Source organism: Empidonax traillii, unplaced genomic scaffold (assembly GCF_003031625.1).
Source record: "Empidonax traillii isolate 1590-97213 ecotype Southwest subspecies unplaced genomic scaffold, ASM303162v1 scaffold220:size741200, whole genome shotgun sequence".
In the NCBI taxonomy this organism is placed as follows: Eukaryota; Metazoa; Chordata; class Aves; order Passeriformes; family Tyrannidae; genus Empidonax; species Empidonax traillii.
Window position 1 is genome coordinate 170094 of NW_020955413.1, and position 18463 is coordinate 188556.

At 38.6% G+C, this 18463-nt stretch overlaps 1 protein-coding gene across 1 annotated transcript in view; it reads left to right on the forward strand.

Annotated features, from left to right (window-relative positions):
- Positions 1-16331, forward strand: part of RNF180 (ring finger protein 180) — a 77573-nt gene extending 61242 nt beyond the window's left edge. Inside the window, 1 exon segment of the mRNA XM_027887718.1 lies at positions 16129-16331. Within this exon segment, the coding sequence (XP_027743519.1) occupies positions 16129-16331 (203 nt within the window).
- The last annotated feature ends 2132 nt before the right edge of the window (positions 16332-18463 follow it).

The following is an 18463-nucleotide window of genomic DNA, read 5'->3' on the forward strand; positions in this document are numbered from 1 at the left end:
ACAGTTTAACCCAGGGACATTTCCTTGCCCTGAGCACCCCTCTAAGATGCTATAATAAAAAAAAAAAAAAAAAAAAAAAAAAAAAAAAAAAAAAAGAAAAAACACACACACACAAACAAAACCACATTCCTGGGCAGAAGCCACAGGCAAGCCAAGCCCATCACATCCCACCCCCACTGCAACAATGCCCAAAGAGGAGCAATCCCTGCATACCCCTGGGCAGGGCGAGCACACATGTAAGAGGTCCCCACATGCACCCAAGGCTTGGGCACCCTCCACAGCCCCAGCCCAGCCTAAACCCCCCAAACCCCAGAGAAACCCACTACCCACCCCAACCTCACGCCCCCACTGTGCCACTGCAAATTCCCCCTTGCACTGCCCACCTGTGGCCCCCTCAACAAGGCCTGGGGAACCCCCAGGTCCATCCACCCTCCCCCCTGCTCCTGCCCGGCCTGACCAGGCCTGACCCGGGAATCTCAGCCCCCTCTCTGAACGGGACCATCCACCCACCCTCCCTGATGGTCTGGGGAACCCCCAAGTCTGTCCAGTTCCCTCCCGGTTCCCGTCCAGCCTGGCCCAACCCAGCCAAGCCCCGTGGCCTGGCCCCCCCTCTGCATTGCCACTGACCATTCACCACTCCACCACTCCAACGTCAAAACACAGCTCCCAACAGCTTCTCCACGAGGTCGACTGCACAGATCGGCACGGCAGCGTTTCCCATGCATGCAGCGCAGCGACGAGCCGTGGGAGAAGGAGCGGGTCCCCCACCACCCACCACCCAGTTGCAGGAGCACGCCGAGCGTGTGGCCACCAGCCCTCCCGCCGTCTTGGCCCCCCTAAGAACAGTGTAGATTGCTTCTAAAAGTATGTGGAAAAAGTAAAACAGGACATGTATTTCTTATGAGTCTACCCAGGCCTTTGTAAAGGTGAAATCTAATAAGCTGTGATACTCCACTTATAAAACTATGCCATGCAAGGTCATGATTTGATACTGAAAATAACAAGAAGTGCTCCTGGCTAATTAAAAAAGAGCAGACTTGAGAAGTTTGAGGCAAGTGATCCTCGGTATTACTCAGAGAGAAGGCTCTTGGCAGAACAAACTAAGATGAGTATTTGTGTTGGTGCTGAACTTATTGGTTTATTGTAATATATATTTTGTATGTGACATAGTTCCTATATGTTCCATAGTGTTATATGAATTGTGGCTTTCATAAATATGAAAAGTGACAATGCTGAGCATTTTACAAAGAGTAAATAATTAAAAATAAAAAGAAGATGCAGAGAGCTCATACAGCTTCAGTGTTGTGCTATGTGACATTTGTCATGTTGTTCTACAAAGGTAATTCCAAATGATGGAATTATCTGTCTCCAAACAGTAGCCTAAAAGTCCCACACTGAATGGGATCATGATTAGATCTAGTTAATAGAAAACCCAAACCACATAGTTTTCTGAAACTTTGTCTTTGCATTCTTAAAAATGTGTTGCTGCCATGTCTGTCTCTCCTGACTTTTTTTATTTGAATAAAAGCTCTTGCAAGTTTGTGTTAATTCAAAATGCAAAGATATAATATTTTCTTCCTGGACTGATTTTTGGGGCTTGCATCTAAACTGTGCTTGCCAACATCTGAAGTTCCATATTTGGTCTTTCTTTGATTGTGTTCACTGCCTCAGGAGGCTCTCAGGGATTTTACAGGCATAAAAGACTGCGAATGGTCGCAGCAAAGGTCTTCTGATACCATATTAGATTCCATCATAAATTGTGATGGTTCAGACTTGGCTCCCTGCCAAATGCCCGAACTCACAGTAACAACCCCTTCCCCCTCCCTTCTTGTCTTAGGGCAAAGGAAAAAAAACTATAAAAATTGAAGGGCCCAAAATCAATCTAGTTATATAAAAATATATATATTTTACATATATTACAGTTATATACAATTAAAATGCTGTGTACACAGCGACGGGAATCCAAACATTCCCCCCCTCAAAGGGAAAGAGAAAGGGGAAAAAGGGACAAAAAGGGACAAAGAACAGATATACACAATCAAATCCAAGAACCAGCAAAATAACTAACTAGCAAAACAAATCTCACCACATCCCTCAGAGAAACAAGATTGCCAGACACAGCCAGCACTCTCCAAACCCCTGTGCGGCAGACCAGCAGGGTGTCAGCCTCCACATAAGTGAGACCAAAGCATGGACCCACTGCTCCTGAAACTCACTGGAAGAGAGGAGACCAAGGTCTCTAATCTCCAACTTATTTATACTCTGGTTTATGTAAAAATCATATGGAATACTGGGTACATGGCCACTTCCTTGGTTACAAGCTGGTTACCAGGAAGGCCTAGACCAAGACCATCTCACAAATGCAAACTCTAATATCACCAAGCGTGGAAGGGATAAAGAGGGTACTTAGATTATTCTTTTTTTGATTAAGAAGGTAACAGCCGAATGGCTGAAGTCAGAATATAAAGAATGGGAAGAGGAATAGAGGGAGTACATGAGTAGTGACTGGGGTGAAAAGGGCTAAGATTACAGTTCTTAGAAAGCAATGAAAAAATGCAGGTTTGAATGTGAAAATAAATGCCTCTATATGCTGCGTTGTCCTAAAAGAAATTCTGTAACCCTGTTATAAATGTATACTCTTTTGCCTTCATATCCAGCAGGTTCACTCTTCACTGAGAATCTAGCAGCTCTTTTCAAACTTTGTATGATTCCAGTTTCCCATGTGACAAAACCTCATACACAATAACATTTTAATACTCCAGACATAAAAATGGTAAACTTTGAACAATAAATCACTCATTAGGGGTGCTTGATAAAATCAAACTTCAGATTAGATTTGGATGTGAGAAGAGAAAGATAGCTCTTGAGAAGTCTAGATTATATACAAGATTTATCAGTTTAACTAACTCAGACTTCCTGAACATCCTAGGACTGCTAGATTAAATAAAACATCTTTTCTTTTTCCTTATATTTTTTCCTGAACTGATTCACTGAGCCAAATATATTTGGTAATCTATACATTAAGTCTCCTTTCACATGAAATTTTCCTCAAGGAATTATCCTTTAACTAATAAAAAAAATGAACAACCATTGCTTTTGAATTCTTATACCAATAGTAAGAAACCTCAGCACTGGAGCACTTTTGGCCTTTCAAGCTGATGAACTTTGTTTCAGAATAGTTTGTCCTTATACTGCACTGGGTTTTTTTCCAGTTAAAATCATTATTCTTTTTTTTTTTTTTTCATGAATATCACTTATGGCATTGCTCTGTGTATTTGGTATGCTCTGTTTGGTCAAGGATAGGTCAAGGATAGGTTAATGATAAAATGAATATGCTATTCAAGAATGAAAGCAAGTATTCTCTTACCCTTCAGATTTTTAATACATGTGAAAATTAACCTTATTTTAGATATTCTTCTAAAACGTCTTCTGTTTCATATGAGAGAAACAACAATATTATATTAGTTACTCTTTCGATTACTGGTAACTTTAGGAAAACATAATTGTACAATATCTCAAGTAATGATTTCCTTGAATAGATTTTAAGATAGATAAATAGTTTAGTTTGAGTAGGAAAATTAAATAGCAAATACACTCAGTTGGATCCTGTTGTCATATATTCATAGTGTAATAACATCATATGTGGGGTCTTTATATGCCATTAAGTGGAATTGCATTCTTTCAGCACTGTACAGTCACAGCAAGTTCACAAACGAAGGGTAAGTCTTCAAAAGTAATTCAATACCAGAAATGTGAACTAAAAGAAGTGATTAAGATAATTAAAGTTGAAAATACAGTACTTGACAGTGACTTTGATGTAGTTGAGTATAGAAATTAAAAATTACTGAGACAAGTAGTGCAGTAGGCCTAAAGGTGTTATTTCAAAAGCTTTATCATAAATCTGAGATAGAAACACATTGAAGAGATACAGGATACAGTAGTCAAGCTAGTAATGGTCGTGTTCTAGAAGGGTGCTGGCTGCCTACATACAGAGGAAGATTACAGATATGGCACAAGATAAGTAAATAGTGAGGTGTTCAGAATGGGAGAAAGGGCTTATGAAACCTCTGAGTTACAGCCATTGGTGAATATTTAAAGTTATAATTATTCCTAGACCTAGACTAATAGGAAATTCCTTCCAATTCTTACTGTTGCTAAAGCTTCTATTTAAAATATAGGGATTAAATTGAAAACCTATCAAAAAATAGAATAATTATTTCTGCCTTTCTTTTTTTTACATGGTAATCTAGAAAACATTTCCCCCAGTGTTGCATACAATGAAATCTGTGCAGGTTCTTTATTGATCGCACTTGTTTAGGGACTTAATAAAAAGCACTGCTGGTTGAGTGTTTCTTAGGTCAGCTGCACTGATAGCAACTTTGTCAATTTTCTGATTTGACAGCACTTGGACCCTAATTTTTTCACCCATTTTCCTTGCCTATAAGTCCTTTTGGCTCCAACTGGTAGAAAATACAAGACTGATTTCTTGATTCCAAGGTCCCCCTTGGGTCCCATGGAACAGCTGAGCTCTAACGAGCATTTGCGCCTTTCCTTCTGCATCTCATCAAGAAGAAGTCAATCTGAAAGGAAATGAAAATGAAATGGAAAGACAACTTTAAGGTACAAAGGTCAGTGCCCACTATTTTCCAAATATGCTAGTACGAAACTCTGGGTAAGGATCAATAGCCTTGTTTATATTTTAAGCTGTTTTGCAGAGGTTGTTCTTTAGAGACTTCTTCAGAGTCACACTCTCATTGGAAAGGATGTTCCATAACCTTTTTCCAGTTCTGAAGCACTAACCTGTGTAGGTGAGTAATTTACTACTCAGAAATGATGGTTGCCTTTTTGTCTCTATTTTGTCTCAGATGAAGTGCACTGAAGGGAATCAAATTCTAGTTAATCTGTATGTGTCATCAGGATTGCTTGTTTCCGTTAAGCTGTGATATTGTAAGACTGCTGTACCAGGGATACTGATAGCTGTAATTATGCAACACCAAGGATTGATGATAGAATGGCCCTGGCAAAAAAACATATTATAGCTTTTCCCTGTTGCGGTACATAAAAGGATGCAGAAGTTTTAATGTTGCTTAAAGTGAACATGCTTTCAAAATGGCTTTGTAACTCTTTGTGTAAACTCCTCCTTTTCTTCTTCCCAAGGTTCCTCAGTGTTACCTATACCTTTGGAATGTCTGAGAGATAACTGAGAGCTCATCTATTGGTTGCTAACCCCTTATTGTCATTGGCCAGTTGTAAGACCTCCTGAACCCCCACTGGTCACTTTGTAATCCCCTCAGGAGGTATTTAAGACGTTACCCAGATCAATAAATTCTCTCAGCCTCTCTCACTGCTGCTGTCCTGTGGTCTCTGTGAGAGCCATGGGATCCACATGGTGGGGGGAGAGGGGGAGGGCACACTCCCCTCTCAGACTAGGGGTGAAAGGAAAGCTTCTAGCTTGCAGTTCCCCTTCCTATCCACCCTCAACGTTCATCATTTCCCTGTACATTTCTTGACATGTCTCTGAATGGATATCAGATTGGCATCTTTAATTCTGCTTAGGGAACCAAGTGTTCATACTGCTCAGTAAGACAAACTAAGAACATCTTGGACTTCTTATGCAGCCATGGTCCAACAGCTGTACACAAGGGACACAAGTGAACTTGTAGGAGACTTAGAGGTATTGTGTTTTTGACTCTACAACTTACAAATTCCTAAGTCTTTTAAGAAAGTCTTTCTCTAAAGATACTTGAAAAAACATAGCGTTAAAAGATACCAAACAGAGAATGGAAATTAATATTAATTTTTCTCACTGGAGGGACATTTTATGGGTCCTATATGGGTCTATATTACAGTCTGTACTATCCAGCATATTTTTTACAAGATAGGGAGATAATAACATGCTAACAGTACTGAAATATTTAGGATAATAAAAAAAAAAAACCAACAACAACAAACAGCTGTAAGCAGTGGCAGAAGATTTTCTTGGTACCGAGTGATCTTCAACAATGTTTACATTGTTTTCCTTTCATCACAAAATGAGATAGTTAACTGGAAGGGTACAGAGAAGATAAATGAAAAAGTCAGGTTTAAATTGTTTCCTGATAAGGAATATGTAAATACACTAGAATGCTTCACACAGAGCAAGAGATTACTGAAGAGGGAGGATGATTGCAGTAATTGAAATCATGAAAGGCATGACAGAAGTGTATGGGCTGCTGTTATTCGCTGCCTCATAATAAAACAACTAGAGAGCATTAAATAAAATTATCATTACCCCGAAGCAAGGTTTTAAGTAATAACAGATTCTTGGAAGAAAAATGTATTAAAGTCTACTAAACTCAAAGATACCACGTTTGTCTGCAGAGGTCCTGGAACTGCAAGTCCGTGAGACTAAGAGGGAAAAGTATTTCAATATACTTGCCCCATTCTTATGTTTTCATTGCCATTCACTAGTTCCTCTTAATTTGACTTATCAGAGAAAGAATGACAGGTAGGAAGACCTTTAGTCTATTCACTATGCCTGTTCTTATGGGATGTCCTACAATTTGATTACAGTGGTGTCTTCAATTACAATTTTAATTTAGGCTTTATAAAAAGACTTCATTACCTTTTTAAGTTCACAAAAATATTTACTATTTGCTCTCTAAAGACAACTGAGAACCATATATAATCCTACTTAAACCAGCTTTTTGAAATGGTAGTTTCATCACATAATTTGTTTAGAGCATAAAATATCTCTTGGTCTTAATTTTTTATGTTTTGCATAAAATTCTCCTGTGGTTAGTTCAGGTTATGGTTAGTCTCTGTGAACGAGTAGAAGTAAAGATGCCTTCTGTCCTCATCACTTGTGGGAATTAGCAAGTGTCTTTTTATGAGTTTTAGTGGAAGTGGGGAATGATCCTTGCCTGCTGTGCCAAACAGCATGGCAAAAAGGTAGATTGTGGTCGCTGAGCAACGAGTAGTAAAAATGGTTATATTCTTAATTAGCTGTGAACTATTATGTTTAGTAAAGTTTACGTCTGACATTCTTCACCAGCACATTCTCCAGATTCACTCAGCACTGAAATGAACTGCCTAGAAGAGCAGTTTGTACTGAACTAGCCCCTAAAGAGTCTCAACTCTGCCGACATAAACACATCTTAACTTTAAAGTTAAGTTTGCCTGGTGTTCAGTCCTTTGATCTGATGCCTTATAGGAATCCTGTTTACTATAAGAATAATGAAGAATTTTTGACTGATAGTAGATTGTAGAAGCGTTGGTTAACTTCATCACTGTCAATGAGTTGACTGAAAAGAAAGTAGGACAGTGTTTCTGCTACCTAACATGCATGTGATTTCTATTTCATAGATCTGTATGAGTGACACATATAGCTCTGTGCCATTCCAAATTTGGACATGAGCACAAGTTCAGTTAGATCCTGGAGCATTTACTGGGCAGAAACCTGCCAGGATTTCTGGAGGAATATGGTGCTTGCATAGCATAATTATAAAAAGTTAAGCAACGTTTTTTTGGTCAATGCAGAGTTGTGGAAACCCCTAAAACTGAAAACTAAAGCTGAAATTTTAACTGAATGAAGATCGAAAGAAGAAGCTCAAAAGCACTCAAGGTGACGTGTGAAAATAAGCAAGAAAAGGGGATCATATTTTTATTAAATCAGAGTCAGATTGAACATACCTTCTCAAAGAAGCAACAGATGAGCAAACAGCAAAGTAAATTCAGGAGACCTTTTGTGAATATCACAGCTGAGTAGATAAAGATGAATGTTTGAAATGGCAACGGAAAAAAAGCAGAGATAACAACCATTACATAACTAATCAAGGATTAAAGGAAGTATTTTCTAACTGTTCAAAAATTTATTTTTTTATTTCAAATAGCTTCTTTCTTGTTAACTTTTTTTGTAACTCTGGTTTGTTAAAATTTATGTTTCATTTTCTGTTGAACATCTATGAAGGCTTTTAGACAGCACTTTCTGTAACCTTGGTTAAGTTCCTAAAAACTAGTTAAGTACTGTCAGTATCAGAAAACTTTCAGTTCAGTAAAACTGTGCCAGCTTTCTCAAGAAACAGTCTTGTGCTTTGTATTTTTCATTCTCTGGAGGAATTAATTTTTCTTTTGTTTGCTCAGATCAGAAATAAGAATTTTGGGCATTGACATTAACTAAAGCTGAACATTACTTTGTTCAAAGACAATAGTATGGCTCTAAGATAGGTCATTCACCAGTTTCTCTGGAGGAATTGTTGCCAGATTTGCAAATTAACTGAATATTTTGTGTGGATATACACATCCTTGTCTTACAAAGGGCTATGGTGAGGCCCTGGCATGCCTGTCTTGTGTATTTCCTCTGACTGTTGTTGTCACACTGTCCCTGTCTTAAGATAAGTACGGCAAATTCATGAATTTCTTTTTAAGAAATTATTTGTGTTACTGTATACCTATGCATGGTATTGCACTAAAATTGGCTTAAAACATTAAAGCCTTAAGCGATGAAAGGGTTGTAGCAGCAGTTTATAACCAAACTCTGCGAAGTTTTTGTTAAATCATCATTAGTATTAAATTATTAAGTTTGACAAAATACAGCAATCATGCAGGTCAAGAAATAAACATCCAGAGAGGATTAAACAGTTTGCCAAGTAGCAAGAGACAAGAATCAGTACGAGATGCTTAGTCATCTTTAGGTCTATCTGTAAATATCAATAGCTTTTGCTTCTCTATTGTTGTGGGTTTGTCAACCAGCCCCCTGGGGCTGAAAATAGTTTTTTCCGGGGGATTTCAGGAGAAAAAGGCAATCAAAAGTTTTAGTAACACCTCTGCCAATTACATTTTTAAAAAACGGAAGAGAAAGTTGTTGCACAGAAGATATTAGGAGCCATGTAGGGAGAGAGGCAGGCCCCGAGTGGGGTCAGGCCTCGCTCCTTCCCCGGCCCTGGGCCAGGGACAGGTGTGGGACTGCAGCCTCCCTGACTGAGACAAGTAACTGAGTGGAGGAAAAACTCTACAGAAAGACTGCCCAGAAATACTGCAGAAGGAATTACAGGCAGAGATAACCGACCTCCAAGGTCAAAGCTGGCAGCCGCAGGAGAAAAGAGAAGCCCGAAATGGGGGGAACTCCTTCTCTCCCCTTCTCTCTCTTTCTCTCCCTTCAGCAGGGAAGAGATTGAAAACTAAAAATCCCTGCCACCTGTAGAAGACTCTTGGAGAGCAAAGACCTTGCTCTGCAGCTCATGAAAGAGCCCACGCCAAAGCAGAGGAGTGCATGAAGAAGATGTGACTCCATGGGAGGCCTAAGATGAAACAGAGTCCTGCTGGAGACCTGTAGCCCATTGAGAGAGAAATCTACACTGGAGGAAGTTGGCTCAAGTAGGATCTTGTGATCTCCATGAGGGATCCATGCTGGTGCAGCTGAATTTGTGACCCCAAGGGACGGCAGAGGATGGAAGAACTGTTGGCTGAAGGTGGACTCACACTAGAGAGGTCCATCAAGGACTGTCTCTCCTGAGGAGGGACCCACAAGAAACAGGGGTGGACTCAAAAGCCATTACCCCTTGTGTATGTGGGAAAACCATGATAGGCAAGTGTTCCCTTGCAGTCCACGGAAGACCCCACAGGGCCTGGGTAACCCCCAGCCTCTGGTCTTAGCCCAGGAGGGGGTAGGCCCAGCCCTGAGGTCGACATGGAAGAGAGAGAGAGGGAGAAAGACAGTTCCAGCTGTGACGAATCAGAGCTGTCATCCTAGAGATAACAGAAGAGGAACTTCTGAGTGCTGCAAAATTATTTAACAGGCCTGTAGCTCCAGAAATGGCAAAGAGACTGCTTCTCTTTTGTCAGCATAAACCTTCTCTCAACTTATAGCAATTGTGTGGAGGTGAGAAAAATTGACCCAAAACAAACCCACAACATTTTTTGGTGGAGAATGTGGGCAAAGACTGCCAGGAGAGGCAGGAGCCAGATCACACTACAACATTTATATATTGTGTGGTAGTAGTCTGTAAAAATGGAGCCTAAAGCAATATACTTAGTTAGAGAGGAGTTGTAGGAAAGAATGAAACTAGAGGTAGGTGATGCCATTACAGCAATTTGATACAAAAGGGTATAGGTTTTTGTGACGATAACTTACCTAGGGTTGCTGGCAACTGAAAAGTATTATTTGCTTATGTGGGAAGATGACAAATGTAAAGGAAACATAAACCTACAACATGATTCTTAGAAATGTTCAGAAGGAACAGCAAAAGAGGGACAAATAATGTTGATAATGAGAAGTCCAAGAACATGATGAGTAAGAGATTAGATGAAGAGACAGTGGAAGAGAAATAGAAAATAGATTAAAAAATAATAAGAAAATTTATAGATTCAGAATATTCTGAATACTTTTTAAAATTAACTTTTCTCATAGAATCTTGGTGCACATGCCACAAAAAGTTAAATACCTCAAGTTGCTGTCTGAGATTCCCTGGTTTTCATTGTCTGTGCAGTCATGGCAAGGAGAGAAGTTGTCCACAAGTTAAATTCACTGTTAAGATACAGTTTATATACATACAAATGTGAACTAAAATGATTACAACTCTGCATCTTAAAGGCAGATTATGAAAATTACTTTAAATGTACTTTGTGTGTTATCAATATAGACGTACAAAACTTACCTTATAAATTAAAGGAAGATATTTTATAGTCTAGAATATATGCAAACTCTGCATTTAGAACTATGACATGATCTCACACAGAAACCATGCAGCTTCATTCCTTAATATCAGTTATCAAGACTGTAAGGATTGAAATCAGAACAGGCATGGGGAAGGGGAAGGCAGTTAAAGAAACAAGAATGTGCATTTCAATTACTGCTTATTGTTTTTATTTCATCTGTATATTTTGTCTTACTTAGCTAAAATTTGAAATAAAGTGTTTTTAAAGCAGAAGAGTGGCATTTTCTGTAAATCATTTTAGAAAGCTGTTATATAATATCCTGCCTACCAAATAACATTTGGTACTTTTGTGCTGTGATTTAGCAGAAGAAAGAAGAAGCAAACAGATAATTCACCTAAAAATTACTTAAAAAAAAAGATCTACTTGCAGGTTGGCTTTCAAAATTCCTTCAAGTCTTCTGAAGTCAAGTGAGTTTTATGTTGTGACATATGGATTAATTACTCCTGGCTTAATTTGCATCCTAGCAGTTAAGATAGCCAATTAGCTTGTATTTGTGAGTATTGATAACTATAGAATAATCATAGATGATTATGTTTGTGATAAGAATGACAGACTATGCTTTCCAAGCCTTCCCACAGTCCTCTTGTTTCTTGATTCCTATATTTCCAGGAAAATAAACAGCCCAAGAGAGAAATCATAAGTTGTTCTACTGTTTATTTGAATTTGTGAGGGGGACTAGATATAGTAGTTATTGAAATTTATCATACAGTTGGTAAATATATTTCACATTTAGTAAATGACATTTTTAGTTATGCAAAATATTATAAAATGTGTATGCTTGCAATTAATGTGGCTTTATGGATTTTGTCAATAATGGCCACCTTAAGTACATTTTACATTCAGGTTTTCTAAAGCACAGGTACTAGCAAAAAGTAGGACTTGGATTTTGGGGATGGAAAAGAAATGGAGAGATGTTTCGGCTGTCACATAAGTTAAGTCACACATGGATATAAGATGTGGGAGCCAGTGAGAGCCCGTGGGAGAAATCAGAAGGGCAAGAGCAGAGAAATATTTAAAGAGAGCAGATAGAAAGTGAGAGAAGGGTTAGGGTAGATAGAAAGTGAGAGGAGGGTTAGGGTAGGATAGCAAGGGAGATTTGAAAGATGATTTTGCAATGGAACAGACCTTGAAAAGTGATGGTAGAAGTTTTAACATAGGAAAGCTGAAGGTTCTGGTGTACATTCTGGGGCAGGAAGATTTTGGGAATTGGTTCTCTCTTAAGAAAAAAAGAGACTTTTGAGACAATAGGTGTATGGAGCTGAAACACTGAGGCAAGAGAGTGGGAAGGTTCGAGCTTTTCATGCAGGAGGAGAGGAAAAACTGAAACTTAACCTGAGAAGGTCAGAGGTTGCACCGAGAGGCCTTGGTTTGGGAAAGGAAGAGGATGCTTTGGGAACTTGAGTTTGCTGGAGAGCTTGAGACTGAGTAAGAGCTCGGGATGTGAGATCAGGAGTCAATGGGACATGCCTGCAGGCATTTACACAGGAGATATGCTATCCTCTCATAAACCTCTCTGGCAATACATGATTTTTCTTTGTTGGAAGTACAAACTTATTTTAACTTGCAGATCTTGCAATTTAGCTTTATGTTAGCATAACAAGAATATGATGCCACTCGATTTGTGTATGAGAGAAGGCTGGAATTTGTGCAAGAAGTTTGGGATGATACCTTATTTGTAAAAGCACCTGTATCCTTAAGAAATTATAGAGTACTTGGAAATTTTGGCCTTTTTCTCCATGTTGTCATCAGGTCTGCAAGTGACAACACACTGGTAGATTCAGTGGTGGGGCTGCTATTCAGAGAGAACAAGACAGGTTGGAGAAATGCAGGGGACTTCAGCAGATAAAGATGCTTTTGCCAGGCACCTAAAAAGAAAACCAGATCAAAGTAGAAGATGGCAACTACAAGAAGATCATGTAGCAAGCTAAATTGGGTTATTGTCAGATTACAAAAGCAGTCTATGTAGTTCAGAACATTCATATGTGTTTTGGGAAAGTGATACGTATACAGCTGATAAAGTTTATTAGTGATATTAAGTTACTTCACTGATGATAGTAAATATGAATTTGACAGCTAACAGTTCTCTTGATCAGTGACCTCATGGAGGCAACAGAGTACATTTTCATCAGGCCTGCAGAGGACAGCAAAGACATGGACAGATTGACAGACTCAGCACAGGGCTGCCATTCAAAGAGAGCTGCAGAAATCACAGCCTGGGCAGCAGCTCACTGGAAAGGACCTGAGCCTCCTGATGGAGAGCAAGCGGCACATGAGCTGGAAATGGCAGCAACAAAGAAGGCCAACAGCATCCTGGGCTCTATGAACAGGAGTATGAAATATAACCAGCAGTGGATGAAGCTTTCATCCCCTACTACTCAGCACACCACATCTAAAATACTGCAGTTTTGCCTAGCAGAAGGTCATCAGGATGCTTAGGGACTTGGAGAACCTAACTTGTAAGAACAGGCTGATGGAACTGGCTTGTTCAGTTCGGAGAAGAGTAGGCTTTGGGCATGATCTCCAGTCAGCCTTATCATACCTATAAGGAGGCCACCAAGATTACAAGCCAGCTGTTCACAGGGGTGCATGGCAGGAGAATGAAAATCAATGGATATGAAAAGTTCAGAGTGCAAGTGAGGAAAACACTTTCACTGTGAGGACAGTCAGATGATGGCGCAGTTGCCCACAGAGGCTCTCCATCTCCATAATGCATAATATTCACTATGATGTGCTGTAAATTAGCTATTGCCACTTAAGAAAAGACATCTGGATAATTCTGTGATTAGCTTTCTGAAAACATTCCATGCACAGCCATTGTCAAAAGGTTAGCAGGAATTTTTAGAATCATAGCAAAATGGAAAGCATTGTGTCATTGTCTAAATTTGTGGTGATCTCACATCTCCAGTTTTGCATATAATTTTAGATTACATCACCTCAGCGAAGGATAAAGCAGGGTGAAGCATATTGATGAAAGGATGACCTGAATTATAAAAGCTGTTCCATACAAAGGAAATTTAAAAGTTCTTTTGTTTGGAAAGGATATTACAGAAGACAGATACAAGAGATCTGTGCAATTATGAATGACATAAAGATGTTTTAGGAAAGATTGTTCACTGTCTCTCAGAGGCATTTTTGCATTAGCAATTACAGCAGTCATAACAGATAGAGCACAACAATTAAAGTGGGGTCAGATGTCCACATTTGCATGTGGGGCAACTTACTTGCAATCCCCAGGGCTAAATGCCCATTAGTGGTTGAAGCATATTACTGGAACACATCAGAGCTCTTAGAGCTCATCTTCTAGTTTAGTTTCACCTGAAAAGAAAATTTATTTGCTCCACCAAGGGACACAAAGTGCAGTAAGTGGAGGCAATATGAAATCTGGTTCTAAAGCATGCAGAGACACATGTAAGAAAAGAAAATCCCATCAATGCTGTTTTAATACATTGCTCTGAAAACAGCTTCCAAAGCACTAGGGCCCTAAGCTGCCAATTGCTGCAAGGGCACACATGGGAAGGTGTCAGTCTGTACTTGTATTTTTTTCTCACAGTCTTTCAATAGCTCTATCTTATCTGCTGCTTTGGAAGCTTGTAATCAGAAAGAAAAGACTGTGCCAAAGTGACGCACCTTGGTGTATCTGATTACCTAAGAAGACTTGTTCATATGTAATTTAATTTTAAATGAGCACTTATAATGTTAATGGTTATTGTAGCTTGCATATTACTAATTTGGACACATTTTTTAGAGTAAAATTTTCCATCTCATACTCTTAAGTAATAGAAAAATTAGGTCAGTCAATTTTTACAATGTTTTAAATTGTTTGTAGTCTAATTTTGTGTTTTGCTAGTACCTTAACAAGAAGTTGCCAAAAACTTTGGCAGGTACACATGGAGGGACACATGCCAACAGATGTGCCTAGTGATGCTCTGGTGAAAATCCTTTTTTGTTTGCATGCTTTGGTGCATATAAAAGTGTGATTTGCACACAACATTGTTTTTGTTATCTAGTAACAGATTCCCACTAGCAGTCTGCCAGACTCTGCTGGCACTGTACATGCATATTCATGTGTTTTGAGTGGAAGTTCTTGCTCAGAGTATAGCAACACAGGCATGCACAAGGAAGTTAAACATATTTTTTCACAAATACATGCCCGTGCAGAAATTACTTGGGGACTGTATTGTTTGGAAACTGAAATACTGTGTGATAGGATTTCTTTCTTGAAAATGAAAAAATATATTAGAAGTGATTTGAAACTTCCTCAGGTCTTTTGTTTCATAATTCAACCCCCTACTCCATGTTGTTGTAGAGGTTTTGAGGAACTTTACAGGTCTCAGTTTTTATCTGCACATGGCGAAAATCAGATGGAGAAACATGGCTTATTTGCACTCTAGCTGGAGATACAGACATTTGAAGGCATTTTTCCTGTCAGAATTTATTATAGAATCACAAGAATTGAGAGTTACCTGAAAACAGAGCAAAAATCCAGAGTACGACTGCATTCCCTCCTTGTTCTTCATCAGACTTTCTAGCTTTGCAGTAGAGCTCCCAGGCTCTTTCTGGGCCACAAGCTGCTAACACAGCTGCACAGACACTTCTTTAACCTCATGTCTTGACATCTGGAAGAGCTATGTTCCTATAGTACTTCTCTTGCTAAGTCAGGAGAAGCAGGAGAATTCAGGGGAGCAAGGAAGAGGAAGAACTTTTTGGCAGGATCCCATGCTCTGGCCATTTTTGGAGTCATAGGATTTTTACTTCCACTTAGCTATGTTTGCATCTGCCTATATAGTCTAAAGGTGTTATCAGTATACAAAAATGATTTTAAAATGAATTTTAACCTACTATGTATCAGATAGGGAAATAACATTAAAGCAAGCAGAATTTACTTTGAAGACTATTTTGAAAAAACCTCTCAAATTCTAGAAATAGGAAAATGTGTTTCAACTGTTGAACTATGTATGTACAAATCTGCATGTATCTTCATTACTGAAGAATTCGGATGAGTAGATACTATTAATTACAGAATAGATTGATTACAGTACATGGAGCCTTCCACTTTTAGGTCACTGAGTCAAATTCAGTGGAACAAGGCACCCAAGAGAGGTGTTCATAGATCTGGATAACATGAGCAGATAGCATTACTTCACTATAGCAGAGAATGCCAAATACAAACAAACAAACAAACATACTTTTTTCTAGACATGGAACACAGAGTTCCTTTTTGGGGAACACAGAATTACTTTTTTAAATATTACAAAATCAATTCCACAGACAGCTTCTCTGAGTCCAACAAAGTAAGCAAACTTAACAGTGAGGTGTGAGATTTCCTGCTTCTATTTGTCCTTTACATAACTAGGGTAAGAGTGTTAACTTTTTTTTTCCCTAGTCAATCTGGTTGCTTTTAAAAAGATAATTATCTCCTAGTGTGTTTTTCAGCAGATTTTCAAAGATGCTCAGATACTGTAACGAGGAGGCATTTCCCACATGCTGCGCACAGGATGGACTATATGGACTTCGAGGATGATAGCTGTGGATGGAGGTTTGATATGGACATGGTGATAATCTACATTTATTCAGTCAACTGGATAATAGGATTTATTGTTTTCTGTTTTCTTTGTTATTTTTTTTTCCCTTTCTAGGCTGCAGAAATCACAGTATAAGGAAAATGACAGTCATGTGAAGCACAATAGTGTGTATAGAAAAAAATTGAAGAGGGCAAAATGTTTAATTTTGAGTTTTATCATTCAGAATTGTAACTGCATCAAGCATGCTGTGAGGCTATTTCATACTTCTGCTATGTGTGACAAATTACTTGAGTTTAGTTACAAATATAATGTGAAATCCAGATCACACTTCGTCCAGGGAGAGTTCTGCCTTGATTTTGGTTGGAAAAGAATTCACCCCAATTTATAAAATAATTACTCTGTAGAAATAGTATTATTTGTTTTTAGGGGGAGTTCTGTGTACTGCAACAGAATAAGGTCCATAGAGTCATTTTGGGGTTTGACTCTATGTTGACATGGTTTGCTCACTTACTGGTGCTTGAATTCCTGATACATAACAGCAGTAAAGATGCTTCCCATTTATACTCAGATCTTATGGGAACAGGAGATTATAAGCAATGCAGCACTGCACCATGCATTATAAAAACTGTATCTTCAGGGCCATTTCAATGCCATAATCCAAATCCTGGAAAATTTTGATAACTGATAGACCTGTCAGCATTCTACTGTGGACTTTTTGAGCCTTTTAACCAAAATGAAAAATGATACTGCACAGTGTCCTGATGGTTCACCTTTTTGGCAAACGGCAATCAAAAGGAATCAACTAACAACCATGAGTTCTGCACTATAAGAGGGTCATCCCAGCGTAGCACTGTATTTTTTTTACCCATCCAGATGAGTGTGTTTGCATCTAGCAAGACAGCTAACAGAGGGTAAGCAGCAGGTCTGCCTGGATATGATGCAGTGAGATACTAACCCCAATAAATACTGGAGAAGGAAGCATTCTCCAGTGTAAGAAATCAGTATCATTATTACATTGCTGTAATAATTTGAGGGATATGTCTCCAGGGAGAGCACATGAGAGGACACAGTATTTAATTGCACCTTTCATGTGAAACAATTCTAAAGCACTTTATAATTATTCTGTATATGGATTGACAGTACCAAACTCCAGCCAGTTCAGCTATCTATTCCATGGCATTCAATCTATTGAATTATGAAAAAGTATACTAAAAAAATAATGTGGGAATCAGGTGCTAAAGAATGACAGTAGGTAGTTCAGGGTCTTCCCTTTCAGGAAGGTACAAGGAATTTTTTATTTCTGATGACATGACCATGCAAAACACAGTTTTCATCTAGGAAAGCATGTGAGTGTAAGTATGTAGTCCCTCTAGTATCAGGGTTTGCGTGGGAGACCTGTGGTTTTTCAGTAGGTGGTGTACTCCCCCGTTCTAGCAGAGAACAGGGAGAAATGTGCTGTGGAAGGTGCCATCTGTCAAATGTGTAAAATGAAATCCGGAGATTTATCAAGCATGTGCTTATATTTCTTTACTGGAGCAGCTACAGTATGGTCAGTCTATTATAGGCTATAAAGTGATCAGGACCAGAAACTTTCACTTATTCTGAAAAGCTAGCAAATCAACTATTGATATTTAGGTCTTTTACATGCTGCGTACTCTTTGAGAATATGTGTAGAAATAAAAATTACAAGTCTAACTACACTGATTTGACTAAATAAGTTTTGACATCTTTTTTAATACATGCTGATTTAAAGAGAAGTAATAATTGAAATTCTCTACCACTGCATATTCATGGTTGTGCAAGAAATGTGTTTTTGTAATAGCAGTCTACCCATTTACTTTGTCTCTACCTACAGGTGACTGGCTCTATTGCTAATGGCAGTAGGCATAATGTTCTAAAAGCTTTAAGGCTGTAGTAAAGCATTTGCTGAAAGTAAAAAAAAAAAATTTTAAAAAGTAAAGTGTTTAAGTCATAGGCTCATGTTTTGCTACATGCTGATGTGTTGGCTCAAATATTATCAATAGGTTTACATGTTTTTCTCATCCATGCCAGGACTGGGATTCTAACTGCAATTTTTTTTTCCTCTCTCAGCTTATGAAATTCCTGCTTGTACCTCAACAAAGAGATGTAAGGATTCACCTGTTAAGACAAAGTTGCCTCTACCTTTTGAACTTAGAAAAAAAAAATTTAAAAAGGCATGAAAAATTATTTTAACTTAGCTTACATAGTCTAAAATTCCAGTAATA